Consider the following 18,683-nt stretch of genomic DNA (forward strand, 5'->3'; position numbering starts at 1 on the left):
TGTTTACCCAGCACTTTGCCTGCACGTTTACAAACCTATTAGGACGGTTGCCAGGCAGAGACATGGTGTGGCTTCCTCTCATCTTCCCAGCACGGTTTGCATATTAAAAGAAGAACTTGGGGAAGGTAGTGACCAGAAAGAAATCACTGGAATTTCTCGTGTATTGGAGACGGGCCCCAGAGAGATGGGATGCGAGGGGCTTCTCGGAAAGAGCCCAAGCAGCTTCAGCTGTAGCCTTCCGTGCCCCCTGCTCTGTAATCAATACGACCACCTCTCCCTACTTCTCCCTTCCCGTCCCGTTTCTGCAAGGTCTCCTCTACGTAGGGGTGCTCCTACATAGCAACTGAACTTGCCCAACCAGAAGTTAAAGGGAAATAAAGCGGGCAACATCACGAGAGCCGGGTAACTACCCCCGAGGCGCAGACCTGGTGTCCCGTACGGAGATTCGCTTTTCCCACAAAGTTGGCATCAGACTCGAGCTCGCCTTTATAAAGTGCCCCGGCCCGACCCCGGGGCTTCTTAGAGGACAAGGAGGCTGTCATCCGCCTCTTTTCCTTGTGCCTCCGGAGGCCGGCCGAGAGGCCAGACGGTGGGGAGGGGTACCCCAGGGCTGGCTGCACAGAGACCCTGAAACCAGCACGGCCGGAGGCTGGGCGGAAAGGCTCCTGGCAAGCTTATGAGGAGCTACGGTCAGGTGGGGCACTTTCCAGATCTTTCCATGAAGAGAAAGTCAGGGGCTCGCTGACCCTCCACACCTGTGACTTCCCTGTCCGCCCGGAAGTGGTCAGCAGCCAGTCTTGTCCCGACACCCGTCCCAGCTGTGGATCCCTGTGATGGACAGCCTACCGTGTCCCTTATTTCACATCCCTGCTGTTTACAAATGTCTGTCCGATGGGACCGTTGTCTGGCTGAGGTGGGCGCAGCCCTTGGCTCTAGACCAGTTGGAGGGGTGGCCCCACCTTCCAGAGCTCAGCCTTCGGCGCCCATCCGCACAGTGGCATATCCCACATCTGGAGGCCAGGGCGGCCCCGGGGGCTCTTCCCGCCTGCTCCTCCCTCTCATCCCGGTGCCTAGTGACAGACATCTGGGTCTGGGTCCGCCCTGCCCTTTCTCAGCCGTGACCCCCGACGCACCCAGGCCTCCCCGCCAGCTGAAGCCCAGGCCTGCCAGGGACATCCTACGGGGACACTGAATCCGAGAATGCGATGCCAAAACCGACTTCTGGCAGAAGATCCTTCTTTTTGTCTCTGAGTAAAGAGCGCACCTGCTAACCTCACCTCTTCCACTACCACCTGCGACACGGTGGGGAGCGCCAAGGATGTGGCTCAGGCCTCCCGCCTGGGCATTGGCCCCCTGGACTCTGGCTCCCGGGGTCCGCTCCCACGTCCTCTGCTGCTCCCCTGCCCAGGACCTTCTGGGCAAGGAGCCCGTCCCTGCAGGGGGCTGGGGGGCCGTCTTCAAGTACGAGGGCTTGACTGAAGGCCGTATGGGGAAATAAGGGAGGTTGGAATCTTTCCTTTTAAAAAAATTTTTTTTTTTACATTTATTTATTTTTGAGAGACAGAGTGAGATAGTGCACAAGTGGGGGAGAGGCAGGGAAAGAGGGAGACACAGAATCCGAAGCAGGCTCCGGGCTCCGAGCTGTCAGCACAGAGCCCGACGCGGGGCTCGAACCCACAAACCGTGAGATCATGACCTGAGCCGAAGTCGGACGCTCAACCGACTGAGCCACCCAGGCACCCCAGAAAATTTTTTTTTTTAAGAACAAAGAAGGGGCACCTGGGTGGCTCAGTCGGTTGAGCGTCCGACTTCGGCTCAGGTCATGATCTCACGGTTTGTGAGTTGGAGCCCCGCGTCGGGCTCTGTGCTGACAGTTCGGAGCCCGGAGCCTGCTTCGGATTCTGTGTCTCCCTCTCTGCCCCTTCCCTGCTCACGCGCTGTCTCTCTCAAATATAAATAAACATTAAAAAAAATTAAAGAACAAAGAAGCGTGTTGTGAAAGCTGTTTCTTCCCAGTCCTAGCCTGTGACTTACCCAGTCTGCTGTCTGTAGTCTAAGAAATCCATATGCATAAGCAGACATATATATACGTGTGAATGTGTATGTGCATATTTTAAAATACACAAATGGAGTTTCACTGTACACGTGGTTCCACACGTTGCCTTTAATTTTCTTTTATTAACACTTTATCATGGAGCTCATTCCAGACAGTAGGTATTTCTGGACCTACCCCTTGTTTTCTCATGGTCACAGTAGATTTCACTATATGGCTGGAGCATAATTGATTTCGCCAGTTCTCCATTAACAAACGCTTTAACTGGGGCAGCTGCGTGGCTCAGTTGGTTAAGCGTCTGACTCTTGATTTTGGCTCAGGTTATGATCTCATAAGTTTGTGACCTCAAGGGTGAGGAGAAGAGGCAGGGGAGAGGAAGGAGGGGAGGAGGGGGAGGGGAGAGGAAAGCAGAGGCCTCGCCCAGGTCTGGCAGGAAGGCCTGGGGGGCGGGGCAGCTTAGCAGGTGCCATCCAGCAGCCTTCGTCCCAGTCCCCGGGAGAGGCCTGAGGCGGGCTTGGGGAGGGTGTGGGGACAGAGGGAGAAAACGGCCACGCAGTGTGTGGCTCCGGGGCCACCCCGTTCCCGTGTCTCACAACCTGGCTGCACCTCCAAGCCTGGCCAGACCCCGTGTTCGAGGGAGACGCCCTGACTCTGCGATGTCATGGATCAACCAACAAGGTCCTGTCCCAGGTGAAGTTCTACAAAGACGGAAAATTACTCCAAACCCCGAAGACCAGATGGTCCCTGTCCGTGGGGACAGCTACCCTGGAAAGCAGCGGCCAGTACAGCTGCTCTGGGAAGGTGGCCTACGTCCCATACCTGGGCAGACAAACCTCAGAGCTGGTCAAGGTTCAAGTCCAAGGTGAGTCACCAGCTCAGGGGGGTCGGGGGTGGGGCTGGGATGCTGCTCAGGGGTCTGGTCTCTAGAGGTCAGCAGCTGTCCCTCTGGCTGCCCCTGATGCCGGGCGACCTCAGGGCCCCCGTCTAGAGCCAGGGGAAGGAAGTGCCCTGAACCAGCCTGGGCCAGACCCTTCCCCTCTGGGGACCAGCTGACCCCTACGGCCCTCTGGCTTTGGCTCGGGACTCCAGAGAGGCTCTGGTGGTGTGGGTCGTAGCTGGGAGGCGGGTCCTGGGACACAATGACAGGGTCTCCCGTGGGGCGTGGGGCTGTGACCTGGGATGCGCTCTGGCTTGGACCCCGGCCTCTGGGGACTCAGGGTTCCGGAGGCCCCCCCTGAGCCTGGGCCCACGTCTCCCCAGAGCCGTTCCCGCCTCTTGTGCTGAGCGCTGTCCCCTCTCCCGAGCTCCGTGAGGGGAGCCCGCTGACCCTGAGATGCCAGACGAAACTGCACCCCCAGAAGTCGGCCTCGAGGCTCCTCTTCTCCTTCCACAGAGATGCCAGCACCTTGCAGGACCGGGGCCCCCACCCAGAGCTCTGCCTCCCGGGAGCCCAGGAGAGAGACTCTGGGCTTTACTGGTGCTGGGCCACCCTTGAGGGTGGTGTGGCCCAGAAGCAGAGCCCCCAGCAGGAGGTCAGGGTGCAGGGTGAGTGGCAGAGGCCGGTCCACAGAGAGGTCCACTCCAGCAACAGGGGAGAAGGAGACGCGGCGGGCTCCACGGAGAGGGCACCTGCACACGGGGAAGAGTGGAGAGGGGCCAGGCTTCCTGAGGGTCTGGAGCCCACCTGCACACAGGGCCCCGCGCCCGCCTCTCTCTGCTCCTTCTCCCATGCGTGCCTCTGTGGGGCTCTCCCCGCCTCTCCCTCTAACAGATGCTCGGCTGCCATCACGAAGTGTCTGGGCGGTGGGGTGGGGGAGCTTCAACAATGAAAATATGTCCTCACTGTCCTGGAGGCTGGAAGTGGGCTGTCCAGATGGTAGGAAGGTCAGGCTCATGCTGGGTTCCCTTCTTTAGGCTTGGGGGGTGGGGGAGGGGTGGGGGGAGGAGACCCTCTGCTATCTCTTCTTCTCAGGGTGCTAATGTCGCCATGAGTCCCCGCCTCGTGACCTCCCATAGGCTGCAACTCCAAAGACCATCTCTTGGGGGGGGTGGGGCTTCGGCATGCGAATTTGGGGGGACACAGGCTTTCGGTACACAGCACACCCTGCGGGCTGTCTTGTCTGCAGGAGAGGAACCTCTACCTGGACCCTGGCGAGACCGGCTCGGAGGCCCCGGGACCTGGGCGCCAGCTCTGAGCTTGACTCGACGTCCTTTCCAGACACTTCTGCAAAGCCGCCAGGCCTCCCCTGGTACCGCACTGGGTCCACATCACCTACTCGGCCTGGGAATCCCTCACCTGGTCACAGAGCAGAGGGGGGTGAGGCCTGTCCACCCCGGAGTCCACCGGCATCTCCGTGCTGTTCCTCCTCCCAGAGGGTGCTGGGAGATGTCCCTCTTCTCCCGCTCAGGGCCGGGCACCCCCCTGCCCCCTGCTCCCACGCGAGCAGCACAGCCAGCTCACAGAGGGGCTCAGAGGCTGTGGGCACACGGTGTCCCTTCGCTTCTCCCTGGGGGTGTTACCTCCAGCGACGGGCAGCGGTCGGGGGTCCGGTCGCGCCTGGACGGACGCACTTTGGAAGGTTGGCGCGTTTCTTCTTTCCTCCTCGTCACCTTGTCTGCAAGTGAATTTAACATTGTGTCGTGCAGAATTAACTTTGCCCAAGGAGAGGTCTGGCCTTTGCCAGGGGCTGCTGGGTTGGTCCTTAGGGGTGTCGTGTCCCATAGGAGTGTCTCTGTTTGCACGGGGACCTCGGCCGCCAGACAGTCTAACAACGTGGCTTATGATGAGGGTTTGGGGACGTGCGGCATCATTTCTACCGCCAGAGGGACTGGATGCGGAAGGTACGAGCCGGGCCTTCGGAAGGGCGGGACGCTAACGGGCAGCCGCGTGGGCTGAGGTCATCAAGCTCCAACAGAACGGGCACCGGAACTTTTCCGTGTGTGTTGCCATGTGGGTGCGGAGCGGAACCGGGGACAGGACGCGTTTGGTACCTTCCCCGGGCCCGTGCCCTTCTGCTCGAGGCTGCCTCTCACGGGCAGCCTTTCCCTGTCATAAGGCACAACGGCGAACATAAAGGCTTTCAGTGTGTTCCGTGAGTCCTTCTAGCAAATTACTGAACCTGAGGTGGTTCCGGGAACCCCGTGGAACGTGCAGCGGGCGTCAGAGGCGAGGGTGGTCTCGTGTGGACCGTGTTCTCCCGCCGTGGGCCGGGCCGCCCTCTTGCACGCGGTTTGCAAATGCGTCCGAGGGAAGACACCAGTCGGTTAGGAAAATCAGATGAAAAGCCAGCGGCGTAGGCAGATAAGCTGGAGCCAGGAGCAAGGTCACTATCCAAATGGCGTCTCTCATGCTGTGTCCCCGCTAAGGCAGGGCCACAAGGGTGGGTCTCCCCTCGACAGCGCGGGTCTGGGAGGGCGGCGAGGCATCTGCGCAATCACAGGACTGCTCGGGAAACGGTGTGGCCGCCGCGAACACTGTCTTTAGCCGCATCTTTCGGCCGCCCCGTCGGCAACTCCTGGTTTGTCCGCGTGTCCCCCACGGGCTCTGGGTGTTGCAGCAAAAGCGCTTGAGAAGGCGAGTGGTCATGGCCCTTGCGGGATGGGGTTTGCCTCTCCGCTTTCTGATCACCCACCTGACCCGGCTTGTGATTCTCCAGGGGGACGAACTACCCACACCCCAGCTTTGATGGCCTCTGTCGGGACAAGCCATGGTGACTTGCTTACGAGAGCACACGGTATTCTTTTACTCTTTTACAGCCACAGAATCAGTAATAAACACTATTTTAAAGAATTTCAAGTATACTGGGGGATGGTTTTTTTAAAGGGAAGTTCCCCCTCCCGCCAAGAAATCTTTTCATAAGCCTGATATGTAAATGGGGGGGGGCCTGGAATTCGACCTCTGGCGGTGCCTCAATGCCTCGATGCCTCGTTTCTTTGCCCCCCTGCAAGCCCGGAGCCGCCACGGAACCCTCAGGGCCCCGAGGTGCTGCCATCGGGTTTTATGCTGAGAGGGGCTGCAGCCCCCAGCCTCCACCAGAAAAGTCCATTTATGCTTCACGAACTGGGTTTCTGGTAATATTTGCTTGGAGGGAAGGGCTGTGTGGATGTTTCCTAAAGTTCAGAAACCAGTGTTCCAAAGAGGACTGGATGGCACGGACTTCGGGTGACACGGCACCAGGCGAGCTTCTGGAAGGTGTCGAGTTAGGCACGGACCCCTGCCTCCCCTTCCCTGCACACCCCTTCCGACGAGGCCATGCGCAGTCAGCCCGACGGGACATCCCGAGTGCCAGGCCTCGTCCATGCCGGGGTCATTCTTCCCGCCTCTCCTGCCCCCTCCCACAGAGCGGCCTGGTGGCTGCTCCGAGATGCTCCACTTGTCCTGTCCCTCCATTTCCTCTTCTGGGAGACTCGGGGGGGATCCCCAAGGCCTCCCCCATCCTTAGCGGTTTCCACAGATGGGGAGAAAACGTTGCACCCTTGCTGTTCTGTTATCAGTTTGCTGCCCCCTCGAGGAAGGGAAGCCTCTCCCTTCCAGGTGGCCTGACCCCCAAGCTGTTCAGTGCCCTGGGTCAGGACCCCAGACAGACCCTCTCTTGCCCAGGAAGAAGGATTTGACCCAGAGAGCAGAGCGACCCCATAAGGTGTCATGAAATCTCTACAGGGGATAAGGTCTTCTCTGGTGAGAGCGTTTGTATTGGATAATGAAGGTCTGCAGCCTTTCTCAGGAGAAGTGTTTAGTGTGTGAGTATGTGCGCGTGTGCAGGTGTGAGTACGTGTGCATGTGTGTGTGTGCAGGTGTATGTGTGTGTACGCATGCGAGCATGCACGCGCGTGCATGTGTGAGTACGTGTGTATGGGTGTGTGCAGGTGTGAATGCGTGTGCAGGTGTGAGTACGTGTGCGTGTATGCGTGCGAGCGTGAGCATGTGTGAGTACACACGCGTGTGTTCATGTGTGAGTACGTGTGCATACGTGTGTGTGCATGTACGTGTGCGTGTGTGTTTGCGCATGGGGCTGCGGGGGGCGCTTTCTGAATCCCAAATAAGTAAATCGCTACTCAGTGGATCAGAGATGAAATTTGCAAAATCTCTCCAAAGAACCAGATGGTCCGATGGAAGCGTCTACCGTGTTAGAAGAACGAGGTGGGGTGGCCGTGGCCTTGGCACGCAGAGTCACAGAGGTAAACCCCGACGGTGGCTTCTGGCTTGTGGTTGGGGCTCCTGCAGCCAGCCCGCCGCAGCCTGGCAGAGGGAGCACCGTGGAGAAGGGCGCAGGGGTTGGGGCCAAACTGTTGAGCCACAGGCCATCTCCTTTCCCCGAGCACCGTGCTCTCCGTCAGCCTTCGGTCGCCAACTCCTCACGCTGACCGAGCGAGCGGGAGACGTCGGGGCGCAGCTGCGGCTGGCGCGTTTGGTCTGAGTGCTCGGCCCGGTGGACACCTGGCCGCCGTCCGGGTCGTTCCTTCGTGCGGTTCTGTCCTCACCCCGCCACTTCCTGCTGGCTGTTGTTTGCCCGTGTGTGTTGCTCACGCCCCCCCAGCCCCTGCGTGATGCTGTAGCCGCCCCCCAGCCCCTGCGTGATGCTGTAGCCGCCGCATTTCCCGGCTCACGGCCGCCGCCTGCATCCAGAGAGGCGCCCGGCGCTTACCCGAAGCTTCGTGAATATTTGCGGGATGAACATAGTTTAATGCGCCACTTGACGATGTCACCTCTGATAAAACGAGGCAGCATCCCAGATTCTGATAAATTCTGGGACGTCAAAGCGCTAGGCTTTGGAGCCTGCTCTGTGAGTGCTAAAGTCAGTGAGAAAAGTACCCTCGGGGGCCCCCCTGCCCGGGCTGCGGCCTTGGCTTTCCTCCGGCCGGCCACGGGCCTCCGCACCCTTCCGGCTCCTTGAGCGCCTCCAGCCTCAAATACAATTAAAAGTGAAAAGTGTGTACAAGTGCAAGCTGACAATTCCACCAAAACACGAGTAACTTGCACCACGCGGGTTTCCCGTGCGCGGGGACATCACCAGATGTAGCTCTGTTACACCTCAAGTCGGTCCAACCGAGTCAAGTCTCCGACCAGCAAGACACCCGGTGACCTGGGGGTGGGCGTCTGCTTGGCCTCGTGTGGCCCCCGAGAAACGCCCCTCTAGCATCCGGACCTCTGGTTTTTGGTTTTCCTTTTTGCGGTTTTAATTCGTAAAATAAGGGGTTGGACGAGACCAACAGATTCTGAACTTTTCTTCTTTGGGCGACGGCGCCCTGTTTTCCAACAGCGTCTGTTTCAACAGCCCCCACCTCCCCCCGCCCCCCGCCCCGGCCACTGTCAAAGGATAAGCGCGGACACGGGACCCGGGATCCGGGCCGTGTCAGGTGGACGCTCCTAGGCCTCGCTCCCGCTTCCCCTGCATGATCGGGGACAGAGCGCCCCCAAGTTGCCAGGGGACCCCCCCAGGAGCCCCGGGTCTGGAGCGGGGCCAGAGGAACCGGCGGGGAGGTAACCGGCCCTCCGAGGGACTCTGTGCGGCCCTGCGGTGCACGCGCTGAGCCCTGCGTTCTGAGCTCGATGGCACTTGGGAGAAGTCGAGGGCGGCGGGTGTGCGGGAGTCGCTCTGGGGTCTGGATGCCCGGGAGGGACGAGGAATGAGTTGCCGGGCGCGGCGCACCCGGGGCTCAGGGCAGCGAGCGTGCCGGGCTGACCCGGCACAGGGGGGTGGGGAGGGGGCGCGAACTCCCGGTAACTCCCAGCTGGGCCGCCTCCGCCAGCGACGCCCTCTGCCTCCCCGACCGCGGCGGATCGGTGCTGCCAGGGAACCTTCTCGAATAAGCCTGGGCATGTGTCCAGCATTAGAGACTTCCTGTGTATTCTCCTCAGTGGCCCCATGGCTGATGACCGAGGGGCTCTGGGTCGTCCTGAGCCCTTGAGCTTTCCGAGTCGCGGGCCATCAGTGAGAAGCACATCTCACAGGCACGGACCCTCCCGGTTGTCACCCTTTGCAGGCTCATTTCCTTTGACACCTCATTTCGTTCCACCGCTGCCCGGCAGGCGGAGCAGGTGCGGTGAGGACCCCACTCCGCAGAGGGAGGAGCCCAGGCACTGTGATGGTTGCAGGTGCGTTCTCGTGCCCCCTGCCCGCCCCACCGCCCCCTCCGGACCGTCGGGGCCATTCGTTGGCCAGAAGAGCTAAGGGTGGTCCTCAACTCTTAAAGCTTAGCTAGCGGGGCGCCTGGGTGGCTCAGTCATTGGGCGTTCGAGTCTTGATTTCAGCTCAGGTCATGATCTCATGGCTCGCGGGTTCGAGCCCCGCACTGGGCTCCGCGTTGACAGCGTGGAGCCTGCTTGGGATTCCCTCTCTCTCCCTCTCCCTCTGCCCCTCCCCCCCCAAAAATAGATAAACTTAAAAAAAATAATAAAGCTTAGCTAGCTCACTGAGACTCCTTTAGTAAGATTTTGCTCCTGTTCTAGGGTATCCACGTAATTTATCCTACAAACCAGGACCCTTCCTAAGAGCAAAAAGGGGCATTATTGATACCCAGGCCAGGACAACAGGCGTAAACTGGGACAGTCCCCAGAAACCTGGACACAGAGTCACCTGATCTGTTTCGAGCCCTGTCCTTTCTCCCAAAATGCCTGCCTTTGACACACCCACTCAAACCCTCAGTTTCAGCAGATAACGTTACCTCTACTTTGCCGAGAAAATTAAAACCACCAGACAGGACTCCCCTCGGCTTCTTGCCACTTACAAAGCCACCCCATCTCTGGCCGTCTTTTCCTAAAATAAAAGACGATCTCGCACCCCGAGGCTGGGGCTTCCTCCCGGGCCCTGAATCTCAGCTCCCTCGCATCTTCTGGGCGCGGTGGGGGCCCCTCTGCGTCCACCCTGTCATTCATTTCCTGCTTCCTGCTTGCTTCTCTCCTCAGCATTTAAATATGTTCAACTGTCTCCTATCTTAAAACAGATTTTCTACTTAACCCCCCCACCCCCATCCCCCCCCCCACCTCCATGCACCTCTGGCCCATCCTGTGTTTCTCCAGCCGTGGCAGGTGACCTTCTGGGGAGAGCGGGCCTTATACACTCGAGCTGCCCTCGAGGCCCTGGGAGCTGCCTCCTGCCCCCTCCGCTGCCCGGCTCAGCTCCTTCACCTCAGTCTCTCGGCCTCGCCTGGTGGGATGCTGGCGGGATCCACGTGCCCTGCCGTGCGTGGGGGCTGTTCTCTCCCACCTCAGGGACCCCGCAAGGGCTGGTCCCTGCGCAGGGGGAGCTCTGGGCCCTTCTGGGCGCCCTTTAACCACCTGCACGCTATTTTAGGGTTCTCCTGCCACCTGCACGGCCCTGCTCAGTCACTGCTTTTAACCCTGACCTTGAAGAAGAAGGCGAACCGGGCAGGTGGAATAGGACAGAGACGTGAGGAGGTGGCTTATTTGGGACTTATCTGCTAATGGCTCCTGCAGGGCCATGGCTTTGCTGTGCGGGTCCCCATCTGTCCAGACCCGAAGAGAAGCTGAGGAGAGAGAGTCTGATGAAAGGCCGGACCCTTTACTACTGCCCCTCCCCTCCGTCGGAGCAGGACCGGCTTCTCCCTGGCCCCTCTTTCCCAGGGCTATTATGGCAAAAGAAACTTATTTGTCCCTAAGAAAACCCGGTGGGAGACACTGGGGAGCTAAATGTCACGGGCGCAACGATTTTTATCACGGACAACAGTATCTTACTCCGGGTTCCTCCCAGAGCAGGGCCTTGGACAAGGGCTTGGGTGGAGGAAGTCTTTATGGGGAGGTGACCCGGGAAGCCAACCTGAAAGAATGAGGAAGACGAGCCTGGGAGGGGAGGAAAGCCAACACCGGCTGTGTCAAGGGTGGGTCACTGCCGTGGGCAACTGGGGCTCAACCCTTGAAGAACCACAGAGCACAAGCCTCAGCAGGGTCGCAGGGAAGGGCAGGGGGGCGTTTAGCCACCAAGTCGGCACCTCACTGGCTGGGGTGGCCTCCGGGGTCTGTACACGGCCCCCCTGCGCCTCCGCGCCTGGGCTGAGTGGCCCTCCACTGCTTCTGAGAAAGCCCAGAAGCGGAAAAGCAGAGGTGCAGGCATGGGGGGGTGCGGGGGGAACGTCACGACGCCGTCCAACAGCAACGCTGAAATCAGCCGGGCCGGAGGCCGCGGGAAGGGAACCCAAAGTGTCTGTCGCATGCCAGGTGTTAGCCGGGAGCCTCTCTGCGCGGTTCCACCACCGTGTCTATGGGCCAGGCGTCAGGAGAGCAAAGCAGAGTGAGGGGGACCTCTCTCCCCTGGTGGGATTTACAGCAGGATCGAAGGGCAGCCTGGGTCCCTGCTCTGGGACCCCTCGCCCGGGGGTGGGGATTCAGGGTGGGTCGCTGGAAAGAGAGTTCTTTGACACAGCTGTTGTTTTATTCTGAGTTCCCGCCGCTTCCCCCTAAAGGACGCGGGCCAAGGGAGGGGCGGTCAAGGTGAGGACTTGGGGAGGTTGGACATGGGTCCCGTGGGGGAGGGTCCCAGGCCTGGGAGCGTTGTGCGCTGAGATCTGACCCCCTCGAGGCAGGCAGGAGTGCGATGTGCTGTAGATCCTGGCACCTGTCAGGGAGGAATATGACAGATCACCGAGAGCCAGCATTGAGACAGCCTGCTGCCTGAGTCTCTGGTGCCACACAGCGGGGACAGCGGAGGGGCGGGAAGAGGGGACAGAACGTTGGTCACATGTCCAGGGGCTGTGGAGGGCCTTTCGAAGGACCACCCAGAGTAGAGATGCATCTGCCCTGAGTCAAGGGTAGGAGGGATAGGACCAGCAGAAACTCTCCAGAAGCCACAAAACTGCTCCTCAGAGGAAGAGACCATCTTAACCATCTGCCAGACCCACAGACAGCAAAGCCACTTAGCCGGACGTCGTCACCTCTCCTTCAGGCGCTCACCCTGCTGGAGAGGCGGGGCAGGAGCTGGGGGCAGGGAGCTCCGGGCAGAAGTGCCTGGTAAGCTGGGAGGGAGCAGAGACACTCTTTTTATTTTTTATTTTTATTAAAAAAATTTTTTTTTTCTAAACTTTCATCGAGCAGAGACACTCTTTCCCGTTCCCCGGCGTAGGCTCCCAACCTGAGACAGACCCAAGCCAGGGGAGGGGGAGACCGACTTGAAGTTAAGGTTGGAATTTTGTGTTATTACACGGGACAGGAAGTTCTCATTTCTGAACTCAGACCAGAAGCCAAGACCAGAGTTCTCATCCGAGGCAGGGGATGGACAAAAATGAAGGGACCGGGGGCACCCGGCTGGCTCGCTCGGTGGAGCGTGCGACTCTTGATCTTGGGGTTGTGAGTTCGAGCCCCACGTGGGGTGTAGACATTACTGAAAAATAAAATCTTTGAATAACAGCAACAGTGAAGGGGCAGTGAGCGACAGATATGGAGTTGCGTTCCCACGAGGCAGAATGAAAATCAGATTTTCAGAGCGCTTGAAAATCATCTTCTGAGAAGTCCCTTCTGCGCATCGGACTGAGAGAGCTTAGGGAGGATGGCGGTGTGCGAGAGAGAGAGAGAGAGAGAGAGAGAGAATTATGTCCCTCTACGCAAGAAGCATGACATATTGTTAAGACAGGTCCAACCAATCTGGTCACACCGTGTTCACTGCAGCGGCCACGAAGGTGATCCTGGATCCCCGTCAAGAGAGAACTCGTCTTCCTCTGCAGGGATGCAGTTGATGGACAGCCTCCAGCACAGCCCCCCGGGCCCCTGCTCTTCCTGGGGAGGCCCAGCTGTGACTGCGCAGAGAGGGTGAGGGATCTTTGCTGCAGAGTAGGGACTGTCCGCTTTGCACGGTGGTGCTGGTGGCCTCTCCCTGCCTGACCCTGCTTCCTTCCTTTTTATCTTTTATGGGCTTTTCCCTCCACCCACGTGGAACTTCGTTCACCCCCAACGCCAGCACCTGCTTCTCGGAGACCCCAACGGATAGACTCACCCTTTAAACTCTGCACATTATGCATGTGACTTTGTTTTGGTTTGTTCTGATTTCTTTTTTTAATGGGAAGATTACATAAGAACGTTTTCATACTCAGACTGGGACCTGATCTACGTTTCCAAAAAAACTCCAATCCCTGAGGTTTGATGCTCCTGAAATTGAACTTTCGGGACACCCCACCTCATTCTCTCAGCAGATCATGCTACCCTTGAGATCGTTTCTCCTTGAAAGCTTTTCCTGACCTCCTGACTTCAAATTTGCTAGATCCCCTTGTCCTAGCCTCCCCAGATGAGTCCTTGGTGAAACTCATCAAGCTCTCAGTTAGTTGTCCGAGGTCAGATCCTTGCCCCTGATCTCTTTGAAGTCACGATCTAAAACTCTTGGCCACTGCTAATCCCTCAGGACTCAGGCCAGTGCCTCGGCCACAGAAGCTGCTTAGTATATAGGTGACAGAGTGCTGAATCTGCCAACCTAAAGGCTTGAAAAGCTGGCCCTTGACCAGAACTGATGTATCTGCCCCCATTGTGTCCTCGGTCTTGGGGACATCGCTCTTGCTTCCTGATCATAGCAGAGACCCGTAGAGTTGAGTGTTTAAAAAAACCCTAAGGGTTATCCCATCTGATGCCAGACAGGTTGTGCGACGTCCAACAATCCAAGATTTTCCAGTGTTAGCTTGACTACCAGGGGTGGAGACTACCTCGCAAGGCCACCACTGCCTCCTGGACAGCTCTGACCGTCACATTTCCTACAGCTTTGGTCCACATCATATTCACACCATTTACTCTTTCCATAATGTGGACAACCTAAATGGGCTCTCTGGCCCAAAGTGCTTTTGTTAAGAGGGTCGAAAGTTTTCTTCCTCCGAGTAGTCTCAAGTGGGGACCCAGCAAGAGTAAACTAGAAATACTCCAGGGGCACCTTGGTGGCTCAGTCGCGTGAGCCTCTGACTCTCGGATTTGGTTCAGGTCAGGTCATGATCTGGTGGTTCACGAGTTCAAGCCCTGCCCCGGGCTCCTTCTCTCTCTCTCTCTCCCTACTCCCCTTTCTCAAAATAAATAAATAAACTTAAAAAAAAAAAAAGAGAGAAATACTTCATTTATTCATCCATTCCAGAAATATCACTTGGTTGCCACCTGTGTCTAGTGTGGGACTTACAGAGATGTCCCAAAAGTTGGAGTCCATCTGGGGAGAGAAAGATGCTTATAAGGTCAGATGACCACAGCAACACAGGAACTTCCAAACGAGAGCTGATGCAGAGTATGCTGAGGGCTCAGGACAGGTGGTGGGGGGGGGGTGGGTTGGGAATACAGGGGGCAAGGAGTCTAGGAAGGCTTCCTGGAGGAAGCGGGATCCGAGTGGCGTACGATGGACAGGAAGCATGAGTCAGGGAGTGAACCAGACCAGCAGTTGGGCTCAGAGAGAAGTTCCCAAGACCAACAGGGAAGGGCTTGGTGAGGATAAGGGAAGTGGGAGGCTGCTGGGGGGTGGGATGTATTTCCCCTCCTAGGGACTGTCAGTCAGTCGCTCTGTCTCTAGCAGCCCGCCTTCTTCATAGTCTTGGGGGCCGAGCAGGCCAACCTCCTCGGGCGCAGGGCCGCTGACATGGGGGCCCTTCGCATGCTGTTCCTGCTCCCGCTGCTTCGGGCAGGCGAGAGACTGCAGTCCCGGGACAAGAGAGTCTCCTCCCCTCTGCTCTGCTGTTCTGCTGGGGCTTGGGCTGGCTGGGCACCTTCTCTGGGGCCGGATGCTTCGGCCCTTCTGGACTAAAGAGGAGTAGGGTGTGGCTTTGGTGCAGGACCGAGAGATGAGGAAGCCCGGGCTCTAGAAAGGGGACCAGCCCGCAGCAGCCACGAAGGTAAAACCCGGAGGGGGACGACCCAGACGGAAGCCAGCCCCTGGCAGGTGCTCAAGTCAGGCACAGTGGAAAGCTAGAGCCAGACAGGCGGCTGGAGGCGAGGCTGAGTGCGGGGCCCGGAAGCCGCACGGTCCGGGGGCATGTGCACGCGCCACAGCCCCGCTGCCAGGCTCGGCGGCCCCGAGACACCGGTGGGGACTTTGCCTCCGTCTCCTCCTTTCCTTGCAGCCGACGGGGATTCTGGAGATGGCGTGGAGGCCGAGGAAGTAGTCGCTGTGCTTCAGGAGTCCGTCAGCCTTCCGCTGGAGGTACCATTCAATGACAAGGTCGAGGACGTCATCTGGTCCTCTCGCATAAGGCTTGCCACGGTGGTTCCGGGGAGAGAGGGACAGCCGGCTACCATCACGGTGACCAACGCTCGATACGCGGGCAGAGTGAGCTTCCCGGACCCCAGCTACTCCCTGCTCACCACCAATCTGAGCTGGGGGGACTCAGGGCCTTACAAGGCTCAGGTCAACCTGAGGACGTCCCAGATCTCCGCCAGGCAGCGTTACGGTCTCCGTGTCTACCGTGAGTCGAGGCTGGGAATTCTAAAGCTGCTTTTTGGGGCTCTCCTGGGCTTTGCACGCAGAGGAGTGGTGGTCTCAGGACTCAGGGCTGTGGTTTGAGGGGCTGGGACCGGAAGGCAGAGTGTCTCCGGTGTGCCCAACCCCAGGATCTGAGCTGCAGCCACCGGTGCAGTGAGGCCCTGGGCCCTAAGGCTGTTCCCCTGGACCTTCCCAACATGGTGAGAGGGGCAGGTGCCCCAGACCTCGCCGGGGGGGGGGTGTCTCTCCCTCCCACCGAGATGCCGCCTCCTGGCATTGGATGCCGCCTCTAGTCCCGAGCTTTTTATCCTTCTGTGTGATGTGAGGGCTCCTAACCAACGTCTCCTCTCTACCTGGACCAAGTCTCTTAGTGCCTGTGACATTGACTGATGTTCTACCTCGAATCTTGCAGAGACACTGACTAAACTATAAATGCCCTCCCCCCCCCCCGCCCCTCCGCACGCAGAACGTGTGACAATATTTTCTGGGATCAAGGAGGCAGAATAGGGTTTAGAGGGAGGTGGGGTGCAAAGGGGAGAGAGAGAAGGCGAGACATTGGGCGGTGGGGGCGGGGGGAGTAGGAAATGCCAAAGGCAGGTCCGTCTACCTCAGCAGCTGCCCGGGGGACCCTGGAAGCAGATGTTACGGTGGATGGGTTCTGTTAGTCTCTGTTTACGTGAAGGGACTCTCAGGGGACACACCCTTCACCCCACTATTGAGGAGCTTAAGGAAACAGACCTGACCCCCGATTACGTAGAGGGCCTTTGCACGTTCCTCTTTCATCTAGGACGGCTGTCGGAGCCTCGCGTCACGGTGGGCTTTGAGAACTCCAGGGAAGGTGGCTGTAATGTGTCCCTGACGTGCTCCGTAGAGAAGGCGGGCCTGGATGTGACCCACAGCTGGCTGTCCTGGGAACATGGCACTGAGACACTGAGACAGCCTGTGAGGGCTCTGCCCTCAGCGCGTCCCGGAGACCTGGGGACAATGCCCTCTCCTATACCTGCAGGGCCACCAACCCCGTCAGCAGCGTCCGTTCCCGTCTGGTCCTTGCCGGGCCCTTCTGTGCAGGTACCGGGACCCCAGAGACAGGCGGCCACCTCCCTCCCTCAGCCCCTCCCAAGAGAGTGCCTGGGATCCAGAACCTCCCTCCTTCCCAGGGGGACTTGACCGCTGCACTGGGGGGGGGGGACAGTGCTCCCCAGTTTCCAAAGGTTCTCTACTCTCTGGCTTAGCTTAAGATCCCCCCCCCCACCCCAGATCTTAGTTCCTGAGCTTCCGTGACTAGAACACGTATGTCCAGAGACACTTGAAAAGGAACAGCAACTGACTGCTGACTCGAGCCCCCTGTGTGGGATCTGGGCCAGGGGTCTGCCTCTTAATGGGGACCTCCCCCTCCCTCTGGCAAGCCCCGCTCTCCTTGCCTCCTTCTGCCCCCAGATCCTGGCTATGCCTCGGACACGTCCACTTACTTCTGCCTCTGGGCCAAGGGGCTGCTGTTCTCCTTCCTCATGGTCACTCTGGCCGTGGGGCTCTGGCTCATCTGAGCCCAGAAAAGATGCAGAATGCCAGGGATGAGGACCCCCAGGAGAAACGAGGCTGAAGCCTCGCCCCGGCCTGGCCCGATCGCCCCTTGGGGACCCCTGTGCTGAGCACTCTTTCTTCCCAACTCCTCCCCCCACCCCGGAGTCCTTCCCGCCGCCCCCCCACCGTGCTTCTCCTCCCAGGGGGCCACCGGGTGGGTGTCCCCGGGGCCATACTCCCCGAGGGAAGATTATCCGGCAATAAAGTTAAACCAGGTGACCGCCACTCTGGAGGAGCCGGCCTTTGGTCCTTGGCTGGATGATTCCGGGCCAAACCTGCTTCCCTGAACTTCCTTCTGTTCCAGCTGTCCTATCTGGGGCTGAGGCGAGCCCGATGACCCTCAGTCACCTCCCTATCTGCCTGACGCTAGGTGCTCAGGGCCTCTGACGCCTGACCCAGGGGGACGACAACTCGGCTGGACCAGTAGCTGAAGTCGGGACCCCTGACCGCTGTCTGCGGTTGGTCTTATTGTCCTGTCCTCCCCTAAAGATCCCCATGTCTCAGACCTTCTCTCTGGACCTTTGTCCCCCGCTCCTGCCCACCCCTTCCACTCACACCTGTAAGCAAAGGACCTTAAGCTGATTCTCTTGCTCCTTCCCCATCCCCTCAAGCCGTCCATGTTCCCCACCCCCCCGGGCCTGCTGAACCACCGTGTTGGTCACCCTCCCACGTCGGATCTTGTGGGTGTCACTCAATGCAGCCGCCACGCGGGGCAGGTGGGGAAGCATTAGGGAGGGGAACGGGAAGCCGCCCAGGTGACAGGTGATGAGGGTCGAGGGTCGAGAGTGACTTGGAGGAGGTGGTGCAGGATAGGGTGACAGCACTGGGGAAGACGGCAGGAGCGCGGGGCTCTGCTCTGCCACTCGCTTGGGACACTTTGTTCAGAATCCAGACTCGGTCCCTTTTTACAAGGAAACTCTGCATAGGGGCAGGCATAGGGGCAGCTGATGGGGCTCTTACCAGAGACGTGGCTGTGGAGGTGGGGACAGGACTATGCCCCTGGGGACCATGGGAAGAGGAGTCTGAGGGACTAGGGACCAACATTCCTGACCTTCCTCCAGATCTCACCTTCCCCTCTCAGTGAGAAGGATGCTGACCTCCAAAGGGACTTCCAAGAGAAGGAATGTCAGGCTGTGAAGGGGAGTGGGATGCACAGGGGTTGTGGGGACAAAGGACACAGCCTGGGAAACAGGACAGGGGGCCAGGCACTCTTTTCTCTTCCTTCCTTCCTTCCTTCCTTCCTTCCTTCCTTCCTTCCTTCCTTCCTTCCTCCCTCCCTCCCTCCCTCCCTTCCTTCATTCCTTTCCTCCTCCCTCCCTCCCTCGCTCTCTCCTCCCCCCTCCCTCCCTTCCTTCCTTCCCTCCCTTCCTTCCTTCCTTCCCTCCTCCCTCCCTCCCTCCCTTCCTTCATTCCTTTCTCCCTCCCTCCCTCTCTCCTCCCCCCTCCTTCCTTCCTTCCTTCTTTTCTTCCCTCCCTTCCTTCCCTCCTTCCTTCCTTGTTTTATTTTGAGATACAGAGGGGGAGAGAGGGAATCCCAAGCAGGTTCCACACTCTCAGCATGGTGCCCAACATGTGGCTTGAACTCACAAACCACGAGATGGTGACCTGAGCCAAAGCCGGATGCTTAACCAACTGAGCCACCCGGATGCCCCGTCTTGGTGACA

The 18,683-nt window shown here is 58.9% G+C and overlaps 2 protein-coding genes across 2 annotated transcripts; both read left to right on the plus strand.

The window, feature by feature from the left end:
* Positions 1–1,318: 1,318 nt before the first annotated feature.
* On the plus strand, positions 1,319–4,248 carry LOC115504864 (Fc receptor-like protein 6). The gene is made up of 4 exons (XM_030302061.1): positions 1,319–1,484; positions 2,589–2,915; positions 3,314–3,591; positions 4,180–4,248. The coding sequence occupies exons 1-4, from the start codon at positions 1,319–1,321 to the stop codon at positions 4,246–4,248; spliced, it is 840 nt and encodes a 279-aa protein (XP_030157921.1).
* A 10,743-nt stretch (positions 4,249–14,991) lies between these two features.
* Positions 14,992–17,123, plus strand: SLAMF9 (SLAM family member 9). Its single transcript, XM_032591718.1, is given in 4 exon segments — positions 14,992–15,421; positions 16,226–16,374; positions 16,377–16,506; positions 16,876–17,123. Coding segments are annotated over 4 exon segments (816 nt in total). The 3' UTR covers positions 16,983–17,123.
* The last annotated feature ends 1,560 nt before the right edge of the window (positions 17,124–18,683 follow it).

This window comes from Lynx canadensis, chromosome F1 (genome assembly GCF_007474595.2).
Source record: "Lynx canadensis isolate LIC74 chromosome F1, mLynCan4.pri.v2, whole genome shotgun sequence".
Taxonomy (NCBI): Eukaryota; Metazoa; Chordata; class Mammalia; order Carnivora; family Felidae; genus Lynx; species Lynx canadensis.